The 19,879-nt window shown below is 37.1% G+C and overlaps 1 protein-coding gene across 2 annotated transcripts; it reads left to right on the top strand.

Moving 5' to 3' along the window:
* The first annotated feature begins 10,196 nt into the window (after positions 1 to 10,196).
* LOC120143419 (myosin-2-like) lies at positions 10,197 to 13,091 on the top strand. 2 transcript variants are annotated; one of them, XM_039157746.1, is made up of 9 exons: positions 10,593 to 10,724; positions 10,936 to 11,039; positions 11,138 to 11,276; positions 11,475 to 11,593; positions 11,720 to 11,829; positions 11,954 to 12,043; positions 12,260 to 12,337; positions 12,631 to 12,789; positions 12,985 to 13,091. In XM_039157746.1, the coding sequence occupies exons 1-6, from the start codon at positions 10,691 to 10,693 to the stop codon at positions 11,979 to 11,981; spliced, it is 534 nt and encodes a 177-aa protein (XP_039013677.1). In that variant the 5' UTR covers positions 10,593 to 10,690; the 3' UTR covers positions 11,982 to 12,043; positions 12,260 to 12,337; positions 12,631 to 12,789; positions 12,985 to 13,091. The 2 variants fall into 2 exon arrangements, with proteins under 2 accessions (XP_039013676.1, XP_039013677.1); XM_039157745.1 differs by lacking the exon at positions 10,936 to 11,039 and having other exon boundaries at positions 10,197 to 10,724.
* Positions 13,092 to 19,879: the final 6,788 nt, after the last annotated feature.

Here is a 19,879-nt window from a genome sequence, read left to right as displayed (position 1 = left end):
AAGTGATGATGAGTTTAATGGTATTGTTGGAGGTAAAAGTAAGAGAATTAAACGAAATTTAGGTAAAAATCGAAATGAAAAATGAAAAATCTGGGTAAGGGTATCGGTACTGGAAGAACAGTACCGATACTATAGGTTTAAATTTAAGGAAAAGGATGAACATTATCGATACTGATGCAAGTAGTATCGATACTGTTGTGGGTATCGATACTAAGAGAAATGTATCGATATTATGGATTCTAGAATGCAAAAATGGTATCGCTACTAAAGGAAGTATCGATATCATAGTATAGAAGTATCGATACCATAGTAGGGGTATCGATACTATTGAGCCTAAAATTTTTAAATAGGAACAATTTTAATAGAAATTGAAAATAACAATACTTTTGAGTATTATTAAAAGTATAAATGTTAGATAGTATACTAACATTTGTATTGTATGTGTTATTATGGATGCTTGTGTATATCGTAACCAAGCTCTAGAGTCAAGCAAGAAAAAAGGGCAAGGATAAAGTTGTCGAATAGTCGGACATCATTAAAGCATACTAGTGAGGCATATAAGGTAAATGCAATTATTGTACTTATACGAGATGAGGAAGACTCGCGACGAGTCAACCTCAGATGTTTTGTTAGAAGTATGTTTTATAGTATTTTAATATATCTTCATAATGTTTGTGGAAATGATATTATGAATAAGTTTTAGAGTATGAATTACTCTAAAATGAATAAATAAACTTTGATGTTGTTCAATGGTTATCGATATTGCAGAAATAAAACTTTAAATATGTGAATTTGACTTAAAACCCTATTGTATGTGCATTGAGAGTCATAGGTGCATTTTAGCATACTTCGTGTATGATGGTATCGATCGATTTTATTTAATGCATAACGGTGCATTTTCGTATCAGTACTATGTGTACTTTTGGCTCTATATGTGCAATCATGGTATTCATAATAAGTTTGTAAATTACCATTTCGATATACAATTATGTATATAAGTTATCGATCGATTTTGTTTAATGCATAACGGTGCATTTTCGGCACTAAATGTGCAACCCATGGTATTCATAATGCGTTTATGAATGACCATTTAGACACTATTTATGCAATCCACATAATTTATAATGAGTTTGTGAATTTTCATTTAAGCACTTCGGTGCGATGCATGTACCTTGCATTCTCATTTGACATACATTGGGTAAAATAAAAGATAATTGGAAAAATACAGATAGATAGATAGGTATGCTAGGCATACTAAGAATAGTTTCGATGACTATATGAAAGAAACATGGTTTACTAAAATGATTTTAATTATGAATTATACGATTTAGCTCGTATTTTGATAGTCATAATATACTTGAGTATGAATTACACTTCATTTATTATTATTATGTCTCACTAAGTAAATACTTAGCGTGTATTGATTTCACGCCTAGGTTATAACAAAGACTAGCAGGGTAAGGAGTACCGCATAGATCATCAATCTAAGGTTGACTATCAGTAACTGTAGGACAATTGTGTCTACTTTTGATAATTAGATGGCGTGTATTGGACATATAAAAATGCTCTGGAATGTATTTGTCTTACGGTTATTGTAATATGTTATAACCTTAAAATTTTTGTAAGTTAACGAATGTTTTATTACAGTTATATTAAAATGTTTTGTTTTTAGAAACAAAAAGTTTTTGGGTTTAAAAATAAAAAATGTTTTTAAAAGTCATGTGACACATATAACTTGTGTACGGAAACGTATATGGGGAAATGTATGTTATATTATGCTTCATGGTATCTATACTACTGTGTAAAGTAGTATCAGTACCTCCTTGAGTATCTGTACTTATTTTGCATTCTGTAATTTGAGCAATTTGGAAAACATCTGGTAGTATCGATACTACCTAGAGAGTATCAATATTTCTCTTACCTTTGGTATCAGTACCACATGAGCAGTACCGATCCTGTTCATGTAGTGTCGATACTGTAAGAACAGTATCAGTACTACGTACCTAGAAAATTGTTTTGTGCTCAAATTCTAGTTTAATAGACTTTGAATTATTTTTGAAAACTTTGAACAAAATCAATCAAGTCCAAAAATATTTTGCCTTAATTTGTTATATCAAAATATTATAAAACATGGTTCAACAAATGGTTTAGAAAAATAGAAAATAGCTTAAGCTTACCAATTTTGGACCTGTTCTTGGTCAGTAGACCTTTATCCCCACCAAACTTTAGGTCCTGTTCAGCTTTTCTTTATTGGAGATTTGTTGCATTCCAAGATGTAAAATGACAATAATTTGGCATGTATGTTGGATTACCATGGAGGCATGGACATGATAGATTCTTTATTGGCAATTTCAGATATTATAACCTTGATGCTTATTATAAGCGTCAAATGGAGAAAGAGAGCAAGAAGGGTGTTAAAAAGGTTCTCGAAGCAGAGCGCACAGTATTCAATGGTGAAGAACAGCGTCGGTGTGTTTCTATGCACACTGCATCATTTATGCCATACTTTTTGGCATCTCTCTTGAATACAACTTCCTTTGAATTAGACATATATTTGACCATTCATGCATTCTTTTTCTTCTAAGCTCTATTCTAGATCAAGTTCGCAATTGGTTGGTATATTTGCGGAAAAACTGTCATTTGCAGTATCAATTAGCACTGCTATTACTCACTATTAGATTCACTTCTAATGGAGGGAGTTTCTTTAATGCAATGTCGTTACTATATGGTTCTTGTCAACTTACAGATTTTGCATCTTATATATTTTATGGCTTGTTTATTTACCCATCCCTTGATCATCCAAAGCAAGGATGATGTCGCATTCTATACCGTCATATAACGTATCCGAGATGTTCAAATTATGATGATGATGTCATTGACCCTAAACAAGAGTTGTTTGTAAATCTCAACTACATAATGCTATCCAAAACTGTTTGTAGTGTCTGGTTTAGTGATCCTATGTTACTATGATAAGCTTGTTACACATGCATTATTTATTCTTGTTGGCTCATAATCTCAATTCCGCATGTTCAGGCAAGAACTGCTTATGACTCGTGAAAAGCAGAAGGAAGAAGAGGGCGAAGCTTTGAAACGTGCCATGAAGAGTGGAATGGTTAGCCCTTTCTTAGGCTTTCTAACACAGTGACCATTTTGCTGCTGATCTGTTGAACCCCGGGCATGTTACATTTCCTGACCTCCATCTATATGAATTTGCAGGCACAAGCAATGAAAGAACAAGCTCAGCTATGGGAAGAAATGGCTTACATGAACAAAATCGGCAACTTCGAGGTGGGGGGATACACTGTCGGTTTTATCTTACCTGTGCAATCTTGAATTACTCCATCGTCGATGATTGACGTTGCATTGCCGTATTAAATTTACAGGCCGCAGCTGCCATTCAAAAACGGCTGGACCCAGATGTTGCTACGTAAGAAGAATGACCTAGACGACGGTGCTAACAGTTAGTCAGAGTTCATGGATTCCACATTGCGTATGTAAGATGCTTTAAATATCGATCAGCCCAAGGCTTTTACATCGACTTGCCCACCGGAAAATTGTATCAGGAGGAATTTACCGTCGTCTTTCAATTTGTACCAGGTTGAATATAATTGTATCCATTTTATGAGGATTACAGTTTTTTTTAACTAGTTTGCGGTTTTACTCGCAACTATTTGTGTAGGAATAGAATGTTTTAGTGATCCATGTTTAGTATACATTTTAGGATACCACAGATAATTTTGTTGGCATTAAGAGAATGTTTTGGGAAACGTTTTAATATATAAATAAATATATATATATATATATATATATATATATATATATATATATATATATCATGTATTTGTATTATTGATTTTTATGTTTATAATGAATTATTATTTTTCTTTGGTATAGAGACATGTATGGCCGAATTATGTTAAATTTCACTTATATATTCCATTTTATGTTTAATTCGCTATGATAATTTTCTCAGCTCCTAACAATAAAGGAGTTTGCTCATTTATTCATTTCCATTAGAGGAATGAAAGTAGTAATAACTGTAGATGCTCGATTTGTCTGGGGTCTTATTCGATGATTAATACGAGTTTATTGTTATTGTTAATATTGTTATAAGTAATTATTATATATATATATATATATATATATATATATATATGCATTAAGTAATTAAATAAATAAATAATTAAAAACACACTAAACATGTTATTTGATTTTTACAGGCCCGAACTTAAGGAAAAAATGTTACAACAGGCCCAAAACCGAACCAGGCAGGCCTAAATTCGGTAGCCCAGTGCTACAACCCACTTGGAGAAACCCTAGGCCTGTTAGGGTTTCCTGTCACCAGTGCCCAGCCGCCTCTCGCCCAGAACCGTTGGATCTGTTCCTCATTTAACGGTCCAGATCAAAGGACCATTAGGGTTTTTACCCTATACCCACGCCGCCGAAGCCTACACGTTGGATCTGATGAGATCCAACGCTCTCAATGATCACAAAGTACCGAGACAGTGCAACACCCACCACGCACTCCTCGGGATAGCACGAAACCACGTCTGTCGACCATCCATTGAAACCGAGGCCACCACCACCTTTGCCCGTGCTCACCATGTCCAAATCGGGGGGGCTGCACACAAAATAAAACAGAACACGAGGAAGCAAAAACCGAGGAGATCGACTAAAAAGCAGAGAGCAAACCATATATCATCAGTGACAAAACGTTCGTAGAAAAAAAATCCAGAAAAAAAAGGAATCATCAACGAGAGAAGCAAAAACATAAACGAAAATACCCATCATCAACAAAAAAAGACAACAAAAAAAGAACCGAGAGCATCCAAGAAAAAGGAGGATTCTTACCTCGATAGCGTCCAAAACCTTGTCGTTCGAAGCGTAGGCACCTCTTTTCTCGAAGGTAAGAGCTTTACCATCATAGATCTAGGTTCGTGGGAGGTTAAGGGTTTGAAAAGTAAGGTTTTTGGTTAGTTTAACTGGAGGTTTTCTTGGGGTTCTGTAGTGAGAGAGTCGTTACTTTGGGGTTCAAGGTTGTTTTTAGGATAGGTATTTGAGGGGTTTGGCTCCTCATCGGAGCCGTTGAACGGCGGGGGCCGAGGTGGCCATGGGTTTTTAGGGTTAAAGAAAAAGAAAGAGATAGAGGCAGAGTTGAGAACGGCGGGGGGATGTGTTAATCCAAAATAAGAATAAGAGTAGAATAAAATTAGGTTAAAATTAAACCTAGGGTGTCTAATATATGTAGTTTCCAAAACGCACCGTTTAGCAAGCTCCAAAACGGCATCGTTTTGATGAGCAGGGGGAGAACCGGGTTTTAGGGTAAGTGGTCAATCTCGTTGAGGGTCCGTTAGTTTCAATTATTGAATTTGGGTCACTAAATCGAGGTTTCTTTTATTAAATTGGTTCCTATATTTTGAGAGAGTTTTTTTGGTCTGAATCAAACTTTACTGGTTTCTGATTGTGCCTTGTTATTTTCAGCGTATTTGTTTTGGTCCTTAAGTTATGTTGTTCTTCATTTTGTGTTTTTTTTGAATGTACCCTGTAATTTTGGTTGCCTAGCATTTTAGTCACTCAACAGATTTACTCATTTCAGTGGTTAATTTATATTTTTGCATGCCTAGTTTAATTTTCTTTCATGGTGGTCCTCTATGGAAATTTTAAATATGAGACTTGAGTTATTAATAGCATATTTAATTTTATGTTGTTTTACTTTAATGCATGTATGTACCATATCACCCAATTGTATTTTAGGCCTTGTAAATTAATAAAATTAATATTATATCTTAGTTATTAGTTAATTTAGTATGAAACCCATTTATCACATGTATGTTAATATGGTAATAATAAAATTTTATAATTTTAAAATATTAAGGTTTCATTATCATGTTTGCCGATTAGTCATGTGTGCAAGTGATTGGGTTACTTTAAGCTTAAATGTTTTGTTAATATGTGGCATTATTTACTTAGTGTTTGCATGTTAGTCTCACGTGCATAACTCGAAATTATTACATAATTTGATTAAGGGTAATATTATGTTAATTTAAAATTGTTTTAAGTGGGTTGTCTTAACTGATTAGATATCCGCTTTAAACGATTTTAAAATAAAAGTGTATCCCATCAGTGACACCTAAGAAATGGATTTATCATTTTAAAATTTGGGAATGAAAGAAAAAGAAATGTTCGGCTATTTAAATTTATCGAGAAAAGGTTGTTATAACTGTTTAAGATCTGGTCTCGGCATATGTAAATAATCGAACATTCTTTATCTTTCTAAAGGTTGGGTAATTTTAATTTAATCTATTTTGGTGCTTTTGAATGTTGTAAAATTCATATGTTGTTTTGTCGGGGATCATAAACCAATTTAAAATCGAATTTGCAAATTTTATTGCAAAGAAATTAATTAATCGACGAGGTACCGATTTAGGCGCTGTGGGGGTGCTAATCCTTCCCCACGCGTAATTGACTCCCGAACTCATTTTTGGTAACGCGACCTAAATTTGTGGTTTTAATTAAAATTAATTTTTATTTAAAATGACAACGTTTTTGGGTGTCCAATCACACCCTAATCAAAGATTGGTGGTGACTCTTCGAACCTGTGTTTTTATCATGAATAAATTCCCAAATTTTCGAAACGAGAGGTTTTCTAAAATCACATTATTTTTAATAAAAAAATCAAACATAAAGATCATAATTTAAAAATGATGCGATTTTCAAAATCTCGCTCCCACAAAGGTTTAAAAATCGTTTCGACAGCTTGGCGACTCCGCTGGGGAGTTTTTTTAGAGAGTTAAGCCTATAGTCGATTAATTAATTGTCTTTGCAAGTGAAAGTTATAAATTCGTTTTAATTTGGTTTTCGATCATGTGTTTGGTTTCAGTATCTTTTTGTTCATATTTTTGTCTAACGAATAAATAGTTGTACTGATCTGTTTGCTAATGGTTTCAGATTATTTATGTGTGGAAAGAGGGTTGATTTTTGAGTGTTTTGTGATATATGTTGTTTATTTTCGCTTTTCCTCACACACTGCACAGTTGCATTTGCATAACATGAGCTAAAACCCCGCTCTGTCCTATTTAAGTAGGAGTGAGAAACTACTCCCTCGTGTGGTTTTCACCTCCGCATGGGATAGTGGACCGCTCCTGGAGCTCACGCCTTATGGTCCTCGTGATGGTATTCACCTCCGCATGGACATCGGAGGTGTGTTCCCTCGAAGTTAAACTCGATCCCTAAAGCCTATGATGGGCCAGGATTAAGGGTTCGATAGCCCAAGGGGGCACCGACAAGGACAATTCGAGAACCTAATACTTTAGAACCGAACCCAACATGCAGTGAACATAGAGCCTGAACTTAGGTCAAGCCTAACCCGAACCTTAAGAGACCCGTGAGGAGTGTACACAAGGAAAAGCCGTTTGGGTCATTTATTTTCGTTTTTGTGAATAAATGCATTTGAACTAGATATCATGTGGTTAGGGTTTTAATGTTTAAGAAAAAGCATGGGGGTAGATATCATGTCGGGTAGGAAAAGATAAAGAATTATTGGGTAGTCATCATGTGAGGGTAGGTTTATTTGACAAATTATTAGCTCTGATTAATTGATTTATGTTTACTAACTGATTTCCTTTTGTCTTTGTTTTAATTCTTTTGTTTTGCATTGCATTATCCATTTCATGGTGTTGATTTGGGGGTCGATGTCCATATAGAAGGCCAGAATATGGAATGAAAGGTTCACAAAGAGGTTGCAGACAATGCAGATGTTCTGAGATGGTCAAAGCGGTCACAATTGACCAATGGAGATAGTTTGACGCCTGGGCACATATCAGAGTTATTTGACTACACTCACATCAATGTACGTCAGAATGTTTTGAATGAGCTAAGGGATATATGGGTAGGATGCGAAGCAGCCGACAAAGAGATGTTCTGTTAATTATATGGAGATATACCTTATCTTCTGGAGGTTCCCGTTGATCGAAATCTGTTCAGAGCCCTAGCACAATTTTGGAATCCCGCTTATAGCTGCTTTACGTTTGGTGGATCTGACGCCTACAATAGGAATATCAAGCTTTGATCCGGTGTCCGAGAGCTTAAGTGGATAGAGTTTATACCAAGCCCCCAGTCACTCCTTCGTTCAAGAAGAAATTGTTATCGATAACTGGAATGAGTTAGGATTGGGTTGTTAAAAATATTAAGAAGCAAGGAGATAGTGAGTGCTTCCCTTGGTCCGCTCTGAAAAAGATAATCAATTGTCATCCTGATCAGAGAAAGAAGCTTGACATGCTGGCTTTAGGAATTTATGGACTCGTTATCTTCCCAAAGGTGCTAGGGTATGTAGACATATCGGTTGTTGACCTGTTCGAAAGATTAGACAGGAATGTGGATCCCGTCCCCGCCATCCTAGCAGAGACGTTTCGTTCTTTGAGTTCTTGCAGGCAAGAAGGAGAAAGACGCTTTATAGGATGTGCACCTTTATTGTTAGTGTGGATCCTCAGTCATTTCAAGCATGTCGAAAGGGCACCAGGTCGAGTATTTCTTGATGGGTTTTCACCTTTGAAAGATTTCCTTTCAAAAGATTGGCCTGGAGGTTTTACAGAAGAGAAATTGATGGTTATCTTCAAAGATATCAGAGATGGTGATGTTTTATGGCGAGCTTCTTGGAATGTCACTTCAGACATACTTTATAGATGTGGAGAGCGGGATTGGGTCCCTTTGCTGGGTATAGGGCTGTAAATGAGACGAGACAGATCGCGAGCTACTCGAGATTGACTCGATCTTGGCTCGATAAATACTCGGATCGAATGGACTCGACTCGAGCTCGAACTCGACTCGAGTTCTTAACGAGCCGAAATGAGCTACTCGATACTCGACTCGAAAAGCTCGTGAGCAGTTCGAAAAAATGTTATATTATAATTTTAGATTTTTTAAAATTACATTATTAAAAATATATTAAAAATACATTATTGATTAATAAATATTCTTGAATGAAAATGGTTAAAAATTATTTTTGAATAAATTTTCTTATATTTATTTTAAATTAATAAAAAAATTATTTATCTATTGACAAATATTTAATATATTTCTAATGATAATATTTGTAATAACTAATTTTTTAAATTGTTGTTATATTTTGAGGTTTCGAGTTCAAATATCATAAATATCAAGGGTTTGAGCATTTAATATCAATATATTATATTGTACTTACCTCATAACTAATTTTTTATTTGATAATAAATATAATATAATAAAAAAATATGATTCAATTTAAATATTAATAATTTAAAAAATATCAAAAAAAGTATACTCTCTCTCCTTTCACTAAGTCATCTCATTCCTTCTAATTATGTTATAAGGTTTAGGGTTTAGAGTTTATGTGATATGATTTAAGATTTAGAGTTTAGGGTTTATGGTTTGAAGTTTATGTGATAGGATTTAAGGTTTATAGTTTAGGGTTTAGTGTTTATATATTAGGGGTTAGAGTTTAGAGTTTAAGATTTAAGGTTTATGTGATATGATTTAAGGTTTTTAGTTTATGGTTTAGGGTTTATATATTAGAGTTTAGAGTTTTTGTGATATGATTTAAGGTTTAGAGTTTAGGGTTTAGGGTTTATATATTAGGGTTTAAGGTTTAGGTTTAAGTTATACGCATGAAGGTAACATACAAATTATGAAAAAAGATGTTATGTGACTCCTAAATAAATCATTCGCATACTTATGCATAAACATATCAACATGAAAAATAAATATACATAACTAATTAGAGAAAACAATCCTAAATAGGGACTAAAATAAATATACAAAATTGGAATTAAACCAATGACTTAAATACAAAATGCGCATAAACTATAGGGTCTTATGTGCAGTTGATCCTATTCGGTTTAAGCTAAAATAATATGAAAAATAACATAAATGACACCTGAACATTTAAAACAAATAAGAAAATTTAAACAAATGTGATTGAAATACAAAAATTAAAATATAACATACCAAACTATAAATTTATTAAACATGCATATACATATTAAACTAATGACTAAATTTAAATAAACGTAAAATTTAACATACAAATCAAAAATTAAATTAGGAATTTACAAAAGGGTGCTCAAGTTTGAGGGATTATAACTTAATTTACCAAAACAATTAATATGAAACCTAAATTTAACTAAACCTAAACTAAACTCACGCAAAATACCAAACACAGTCGTACAACCCCTTTATTCTCCAACAGCCTCTCTCGGTAGCTCTCTAAATCTCATCTCTTCCTCTCACGCACACACGGCGCCACTCTCAACATGATGGTCCTCTTCTTCTCTGGCGAAGACCCTAATACAATAGGGTAAACCAGATAAAAAACTTCTACAAAAGCAAAACCTCATGGTTGGGCACTAGGAAAGCTCATGGAGATGGGTTCGGGCTCTTTGACTGAGTCAGGCGGTTCTGCCACCAACTCTTCCGTCGAGTCACTCAACGGCTTCAACACCGGGAAAAAGATCTCATTTTCCACCACCGTATCCGCCACTGCAATCATGGGGACATCATCCAAGTCTGGTGAAGGGTCTTCAAGCTTATCCGGGTCGGGTAGGAAGGGCAGGGCTAGTGGAATGGTGCAAGGGGCTCAGCCTCCAAGGTGTCAAGTAGAAGGGTGTAAAGTGGATCTAAGCGATGCTAAGGCTTACTCTCTTCTGTCAAATCGAACATGGGGCTCCAGAAACCAGGCTTCAAGTTTCGGGGTAAGTGGTGTGATAAGCGATGGTCCTCTGCGGCTCAACCAACACCTCATGGTGTGATTGTAAACCCTTATTCAAATGCCTCTTGGGTTATTATATTGTATCATATCATTTAAAGCTCTGGGTTGCTAAAGTTATTCCTGCCACAGGTCTTTTGTTAACTGGATTGAATTTGTGAAACATTTTTATGATCCTTGGAATCGTGTCTTTGCAGAGAGATTGAATCTTAAAACAACTAATGAGTACAACTATCTAGGCCAGAGTGAGTGCTTGGTGATTAATGGTGTTAATGATGCTCAGAAATTCCAAAAGCTTACGGTAAATTCAAAAGACTATATTTATGTACCATCAATAGTGTAGCAATTTTTTTAACCGCTTAATTTGTCTCATTGGCCTTTAAGCAATATTTTCTGCAGGAAGCCATGGACATTGTTCAAATTTGCAAAGAAGAGCAAGAGCAAGCATTTGCAATGCTTGCTGTAGTTTTATGGTTGGGAAATATATCATTTCAAGTAATTGACAAAGAAAATCTTTTAGAGGCATCTGCCGATGAAGGTATGTGTGCTCTGAAGACCTCATAATCCATGATTTTCATCATCATCATTTGTCTTATGCCTGCTAAAATAACTTGTTTTGTTGAATCTGTTTTAAGTTAAATCTTTAGTTAGCATTTGTTTTTCATGTAAGTGCTTGTTGTTATTATGTTGTCTTTATAAGATGCTTATTTATGTTAGATCTTATTCCTTGTTGCAGCTTTAACCAGTGCTGCCAGGCTGATGGGTTTTGCTCCAGATGAACTAATGCAAGCTGTATCTACGCATAGAATCCGAGTTGGCAGGGATAATATTTGTAAAAAATTGACATTGCAACAGGTTTGTGCAGTTTTTGTTAACGCAACTATTCTTTCTCAATCCTCTCAAAAGTCAGTTTATATATTTGCTGTAGCCTGTTATGTGTGCATTGACAGCATGATAATCATTAGTTAATTTGTAATATAGGCTATTGATGCAAGAAACGCATTGGCAAAATTCATCTATGCAAGCTTATTTGACTGGCTTGTGGAACAAATCAACAAGTCACTTGAAGGGGGTAAAAAACACATTGGCAGGTCTATAAGCATCCTTGATATTTATGGGTTTGAGTCATTTAAGTAGTTTTGGGTTTGGTGTTTAGAGTTTATCACTGTGAATTTTCAGTTTGTCCAACTGATAATTTTCTCATCTGATTTTCAGAAGAATAGCCTTGAGCAGCTTTGTGTAAATTATGCAAAGGAGAGGTTGCAACAACACTTCATCCGGCACCTATTGAAGCTTGAGCAAGAGGTAAGCAACTCAAATCTTTTAATTTCAAGAGTTTTTGACTTATGTACAATTTCTGTATAATTGAGTTGGGACTCTAGTACTCTGTATAATTTCAAACCAAAAGTTCTATATAATCTGGTTGAGTTGTCTATTCTTGCTCTGGATTTGGTTTCCATTATCAGAAATTACAATTTCGACCAACTTCCCATTGTTAAGAGTTTCTTTTTCTTATTTCAGGAGTATGAGTTGGATGGGATTGATTGGACCAAAGTTGATTTTGAAGACAACCAAGAGTGCTTGGACCTATTTGAGAAGGTAATTTGATGGTTCAATGGTTTCTTTGTCTTGAAGGTTTATTTGGAGTTCCTTGGATTGTTTTAAGGATTTCTGGGTTCTGTTCTGTATATTGTGTAACATGTGGATCTTGTGTATTCCATAGTTACTTCTAAGATGGTAGCTATAAATTGAGCTTGTTATTAAGTATGTTGGCCTAGCTTTGGTGCTAATTCTGGCTGAAATTTTTATTTTCTTTTAATATCTCGTTTCATTTGAAACCAAAATGTTCCTTGGCAATCTGTCATTCTTCCTTTCTGGTATTTATTTTGCAGAAGCCCTTAGGGCTACTTTCCTTGCTGGATGAGGAATCAAATTTACCCAATTCAACTGATTTTACCCTTGCTAATAAGTTGAGGCTGCACCTGAATTCTAATTCTTGCTTTAGAGGAGATAGAGGCAGGGCCTTTGGTGTTCGACATTTTGCAGGAGAGGTCAGTTATTTGTATTTTGAGGACAGTAAGAAATTCTTTTTAAGAATTTTCCTTTCCTTCAATTTCAAAGGAAAATAATCAAGAAAGTGAGTAATATTCAAGAAATTTTTGCAAGTTGATTCAAATGGTATTGCAAACTAATAAAATGGCAATGCACAATGCTTATATGATTATTGGTTTTACGAGTTCTCCCAGGTGCTGTATGATACTAATTGCTTTTTGGATAAGAACCGATATGCATTGAACCCTGAGGTAGTCCAACTTCTATCATCCTGTAACGGCCAGTTGGCACAGTTGTTTGCTCCTGGTGGATGCATTGGTTTCAGTGGATGGCCGACCAGCATGGGTCTTCCTCGGTGGGTTCACGTGGGCGGCACACTGTCTCGGGCTTCCTCCTGGTGGATTTGCACCATATGTTAATATAATAAACATGAGTAATAATAATAGTAATAATTATTATAAAAAAACTTCAAAGATTATATTAATTATCCTAAATTTCTTGTAATTGTATTTTTATTTTTTAGATTTTTATATTTTATACATTCATATTATAATGTATTGTGATGGTTGATTAAAGAGAAAATTATTATATATTTTAAATGTAATATAAGATTTTTGTAGGTTTGAGTTCGAGCTTAAATCGAGTTCGAGCTTGAATCGAGTTCGAGCTTGAATCGAGCTCAAATTCAAGTTTGAGTTCGAGCTTGACTCGAGTTCAAAATCGAGCTAGAGTCTCGAGCTTCAATCGAGCTCTTGAATTTTTTTAGTTCGAGCCTCTTCGAGTTCGAGTCGAGTTTCAATATTATCTTTCGAGTTTGAGTCGAGCTTGAAAATTTTAGGCTCGCGAGTTTTCGAGTCGAGTCGAGCCTACATTTAAAGTTTTTGAGTTTGAGTCGAGCTTGGCAATACTCGAGCTCGACTCGGCTCGTTTACACCCCTAGCTGGGTATATGGGGCTCTGTTGGATATGCACCTCTGCTAGTTTCCAGGAAATTTGGGTCAAGACAGTTCATTCCAGTTACACAGGACTTGTTAGGATCAGATTTTGCGTTCAAGGGAGATCAGTACAAGAGCAGAGTCAAAGGGGTAGCTGTAGCCTGGAAGCAAGCTCGTCGGGTAAATCTGTTCACCTTTGATCTCGAGCTATCACCAGAGTATGAGCAGTGGAGAAGCAATCGAGTAAACGATAACATCCTGACGGTGAATCCTGAAAACGTCCAACCCATGGAAGAACATTTGAGGATAGTGCATCTACTTTAGAGCTAGCTAAGCGCGATTTTGAGGCGGAGAGGAGACAGTGGAGAGCTACTCTGCAAAAGCTAGAAGATGAGGCGTATCAGAAAGGATTAGAGATCGATATCCAAAAAAGTAGAGCGATCAAGCTGAAAAAATGGAGAGGCAACTGCGGCTAGATTTTGATTATCTTCAGTCAACTTATCAGTGAATGGTGAAAGATCAGACAGCTTCTAGTTCAAGCAAATCATCCATCGAGTGGAGACAGGAGGTGGCGAGCTTGAAGAGAGTAGCCGAGGAGAGTCAGGAAGAGCTTAAGCGAAGCAGGCATCAGGTTAGGAGTTTGTCAAAAGAAAGAAGTGGTTTAGAGCAGCAATTACAAGAAAGTGAAGCCCAGAGTGAGAAGTTGACAGGGAAGATCTCGAGTTTAGAGGTTGCATTACGAAGGTACTGGAACCAGGAGGGTATCTCGAGTCGCGGAGAAGTCGAAAGTCTAAAAGGAAGAGTAAGTGAGCTCAAAGCTATGGTTCACGAGTTCCAGAGTCAATCAAGTGAGTTATCAATAGTTCCTTATGAGGGGGATGCTCAGTGGCGTTTTCGATGGGAGCGAGCCCAGGCGAAAGCCAAGCGAGGAGAAGACCTTATCGCTTGTTACCTAGGGCATGCTCGGGGGATCACACAGTATTTGGTCGATCTATCTCAAGAAGCTACTGCTATAGGCGGAGAGCTGGATCCTGAGGCGGAAGAAAACGAGAAGATCTTGGAATTGCTAGTCCATGTGCAACAGATAGGGGAAACAGTGCAGATTTATCCATGATATGTTTTAACCTTGTAATCGAATGTCGTTTCTAATATAAAGAGTTGTTCTAAGGAATCGCTCCAGGATCAACACCCTGCATTTTGCATATACATCATTTTATTGTTTTCATAATGCATTTTTATTTTTCTTATATCGCACTTTATTCATTCATATTATATACTTCATATTCATTAAATAAGATACAAACATTAACAAAAGGACTGTGTAACAGAGAAATACTGGGACCTTCTAAGCATCTATACAACACAAGAAAGAGATCAATGGAAGATAAGATTATTCAAATTGAAAAGACTCAGCTAGAGTTGCAGGAGAATTTCAAGAAAATACAGGAAGACCTGATCAACGCTCAAAATGATATGCTCTCTAGGTTAGCAAGTATGTTGGGAGAGAGAAATCCGGAACATGGGAAGGCCCCTGAGCAAAGAACTGAAGACCCACTTTATCCTCCAGGATTCACCCCGATACAGTCTCAAAACATCCAAGGAACCACTGTCCCTACCAGAGTGCACATAAACCCTGTTGGCGCCTTTGAGAACCTACAACCGGGATCTGGTTCACATCGCGAGGAAAATCCGTATCACCCGGTCCTGGACCTTGATGAGGAAGCAAAGAAGAATGAAAACAAGCTATTACAAGAGCAATATAAACAATTAGCCAGTGAAGTTCAAGCTATGAAAGAAGACACCAGCCTGTACGGACTTGACGCTAAGGAATTGAGTCTAGTTCCCGATTTGATCCTACCTCCAAAATTAAAGACTCCTGACTTCAAGAAATATGACGGTACCAAATGCCCTTCTGCCCACATTACGATGTTTTACAGGAAAATGACTGGGTATATAGGGGATGATCAGCTACTGATCCACTGTTTCCAAGAAAGCTTGGATGGTTCATCATTACGGTGGTATAATCAATTAAGAAGAGCTGATGTTAAGTCGTGGAAAGACCTGGCCAAATTATTTCTTGATCAGTACAAACATGTGAAGGATGTCAGGCCAAATAGAATGGTGTTGCAAGCAATGGAGAAGAAGCATAGTGAAAGTTTTAGACAATAAGCTCAGAGGTGGAGGGAGATAGCAGTGAAGGAAAACGATAATCCTTCTCGAAGTTTTGCTGATTTAGTTAAAACGGGAGAAATGATTGAAATGGCGATCAAAAGTGGGAAACTCGAAGGAGGAGAGTCCAACAAGAAACCTCCGATGAGAAAGAAGGAAAACGAGGTTAGCAATGTAAGGCAATATGATTCCCATAATATCACAGTCTCTCGACCTCAGGGGACGACAACGCCATCCCAAAATAATAACAAACAAGGGGCAAGGGATCCAATAAGAGAGAGGCCTCAATTTGATCCAATTTTGATGACCTATAAGGATTTATTTCATGAATTATACGAACGACATGTGGTCTCACCGTATCACGTAGACCCTATACAACCCCCTTATCCCAAATAGTATGATGCTAGTGCTAACTGTGAATATCATGCGGGGGTGGGCCGGACATTCCATTGAAAATTGTCCCGCGTTCAAAAAGGTCGTCCAAGCTCTGAGAAGAAGAAATGTCATCAATTTTGGTGACAACGAACAGCCCAGCATAGCCCAGAATCCATTGCCAAACCATGCAGGAGCCGGGATTAACGTCGTCACTGAAGAGAGAGGAAAGAGGACTATAAAGAATGTTAATGAGGTGGTATCCCCAATGTCTTGGGTGTGGTGCCAAATGGTTAAAGTAGGACTATTAAAGACCAGTCTTCCGCATGAGCTCTTCAATAATGAAGAGATATGCCTCTACCATAACGACATAGGACACACTACACAACATTGTCCTGATTTCTTGGAGCTGGTGCAAGAAATGATGAATAATAAAGAAATCGAGTTTTTCAAAGAAGTGGCTGAAAGAGAAGAAGCAGAAGTTTACGCCTCTGAGGGGTCATTTGAAGGAATATACAGTGCTAGTCGTCCCCTCATCATTACTCCCAAGAATCGAGTAGCTGAAAGGGTAGCTCCAAAGGTGATTATTACACCTCCCTCTCCGTTCCCGTACAAAGATAATAAACAGGTGCCCTGGAGATATACTTGTCAAATAGGAGAGGTGGCAAAGCAACAAGAAGAAGTAGACGAAGTGGGACACATGACCAGGAGTGGTAGATGTTATCACAAAGAGCCTGAGAAGAAGATTGCCGTCGAGAAAAGAAAAAGTGTTGACGTGCAGATAAAAGAAGATAAGCCCGTCGTCAATGAGCCGGTAACGGAGAATGAAGCGGTGGAATTTTTAAAATTTTTGAAGCATAGTGAATACAGTATTGTTGAACAACTGCACAAGCTGCCTGCCCGTATTTCTGTCCTATCACTTCTTCTGAGTTCAGAGGCTCATCGCAACGCTTTGTTAAAAGTTTTGACCAAACCTTTGTCCCGAAGGAGATACCCACAGAAAAGCTGGACCGATTAGTTGCCAACATACAAGCCGATAACTTTTTATCTTTTTCTGAAGACGAGATCCCTTTAGGGATAATTGGCAATCATAAGGCTCTACACATTAGAGTTAGGTGCAAAGGGCACGTTTTATCCAGAGTACTGATAGATAACAGTTCGTCATTAAATGTGATGCCCTTGGTGACCCTAAAAAAACTACCAGTTGATAGTACCTAATGAGAAACTGCCAAAGTGTGGTTCGAGCTTTTGATGGAACGAAAAAAGAGGTGTTAGGTAAGATTGATATTCCTCTGACTATTGGTCCAGTAATATATGAAGTAGAGTTTCTTGTGATGGACATCATGCCTACATACAATTGCTTGTTGGGAAGACCCTGAATTCATCAGGCCGGCGCTGTCCCGTCAACTTTGCACCAGAGCATAAAATTTGCAATTGATGGGAGGCTTATATGAATTCACGCTGAAGAGGATATTATCGCTTCAGTTTCGACTACGGCTCTGTATGTTGAAGTGCAAGAACAAGCTGTTGAGTGTTCTTTCAGATCGTTAGATTTTGTTAATGCAACGTTTGTAGCTGAAGGCAAAAAGATCCCAAAACCTAGATTGTCAAACTGCACCAAAATGAGACTCAAACGGACTCTTGGAAGAGGAGCCTGGCAAAGGGCTTGGACGTCGATTGCAAGGATCGATGAGTCTGATATACCCTATAACTAAAAGTGACATGTTTGGTTTAGGGTATCAGCCAACTTTAAAAGAAAAACTGAGGGACATCAAGAAGAGCCAAGAATTGAGAAAAGCAAGACTGACTGGTGAAAAACCAAGCTGGGAACCCATGACTTTCCCGCCATTAAGCAACACTTTTGTGTCAGAAGGGCATATGTTTCAAGGGACCTTGGGAAGTGGTAAAGTGATAGTTGAGAAGGCCTTGGAGGATTTAGGCATTAATGTTATAACCGATGAGGGGTTCGAAGAAATGAGAGATGTGGGCATTTACCCTGTGCCACCGGGCGTTGTGTTGAATAATTGGACTGAGGAAGAACTGCCTGTAGTTTACAAATCTTTTGCAGAGAACTCAGATATCAATGATGCAAATACCGATGAACCTAACCCGGAGATTGATTTCGAGATGCCCATATGTCAAGGGGAAATCGAAGGTTTTGATGATTATGAGGGATGTGAACTACCTTCTGAATTGCTAAGGATGGTGGAACAGGAGGATAAACAGATTCTGCCTCACGAAGAGCATACAGATATTTTGAATTTGGGTACGGATGAGGATAAAAAATAAGTAAAGATTGGTACTACCCTATCTATTGAGGGAAGACAAAGTTTGATAGAATTACTTCAAAATTTCAAGGAGGTATTTGCTTGGTCATACGAAGATATGCCAGGTTTGGATACAGAGTTGGTTGTCCATAAACTGCCGATAAAGCCTGATTGTAAGTCCGTTCAACAGATTGAGAAGAATGAGACCGGAGATGCTGCTTAAAATTAAAGAAGAAGTGAAGAAACAATTTGAAGCTGGTTTTCTTAAGGTGGCCAAATATCCTGAGTGGGTAGCAAATATTGTCCCAGTGCCGAAGAAGGATGGGAAAGTGCGAATGTGTGTCGACTATAGAGATCTTAACAGAGCCAATCCGAAGGACAACTTTCCTTTGCCTCACATAGATACGCTGGTGGACAACACTGCCAGAAATTCCTTATTCTCATTTATGGATGGATTCTCCGGCTACAAACAAATTAAAATACACCTTGAAGATATGGAGAAAACAACTTTTATCACTATGTGGGGAACGTTCTGCTATAAAGTCATGCCGTTTGGATTGAAGAATGTAGGGGCAACCTATCAGAGGGCTATGGTGACATTATTTCATGACATGATGCATAAAGAAATTGAAGTCTACGTTGATGATATGATCGTCAAAGCCAAGACAGAGGGGGAACATATCGAGAATTTGAGGAAGCTTTTTCAAAGATTAAAGAGGTGTTAACTAAAACTTAACCCAAATAAGTGTACTTTTGGGGTGACCTCGGGAAAACTGTTGGGATTTATAGTGAGCAGAAAGGGAATTGAAATAGACCCTGATAAAGTAAGGGTCATTCAAGATTTGCCAACCCCAAGAACACAGAAGGAGATTCGAGGATTTTTGGGAAGATTGAATTATATAACCCGATTTATCTCACAGTTGAAAGAGAAATATGATCCCATATTTCACCTTCTTCGAAAGAATGATTCAGGAGAATGGAGTGAGGATTGTCAAGAGGCTTTTGAGGTGGTAAAGAGGTATCTGTCGAATACTCCGATCCTAGCGCCACCTATCTCAGGCAAACCTTTAATTCTTTACTTATCAGTGTATGACAATTCCATGGGATGTGTGTTGGGGAAACATGATCAAACTGAGAAGAGGGAGAGGGCTATCTATTATCTCAGTAAGAAGTTCACTGAGTGTGAGGCAAGATACTCACCAATTGAAAAGTTGTGTTGTGCTTTAGTATGGGCTACCAGAAGACTTAGACAGTATATGTTGTATCATACTACTTGGCTCATATCCAAACTGGACCCTTTGAAGTATCTAATGGGTGTACATGCTTTGTCGGGAAGATTAGCCCGTT

This window comes from Hibiscus syriacus, unplaced genomic scaffold (assembly GCF_006381635.1).
Source record: "Hibiscus syriacus cultivar Baekdansim isolate YM2019G1 unplaced genomic scaffold, ASM638163v2 tig00110847_pilon, whole genome shotgun sequence".
NCBI lineage: Eukaryota > Viridiplantae > Streptophyta > Magnoliopsida > Malvales > Malvaceae > Hibiscus > Hibiscus syriacus.
Note: the sequence above shows the minus strand (reverse complement) of the source record. Positions and strands in the feature narration are given on the sequence as shown.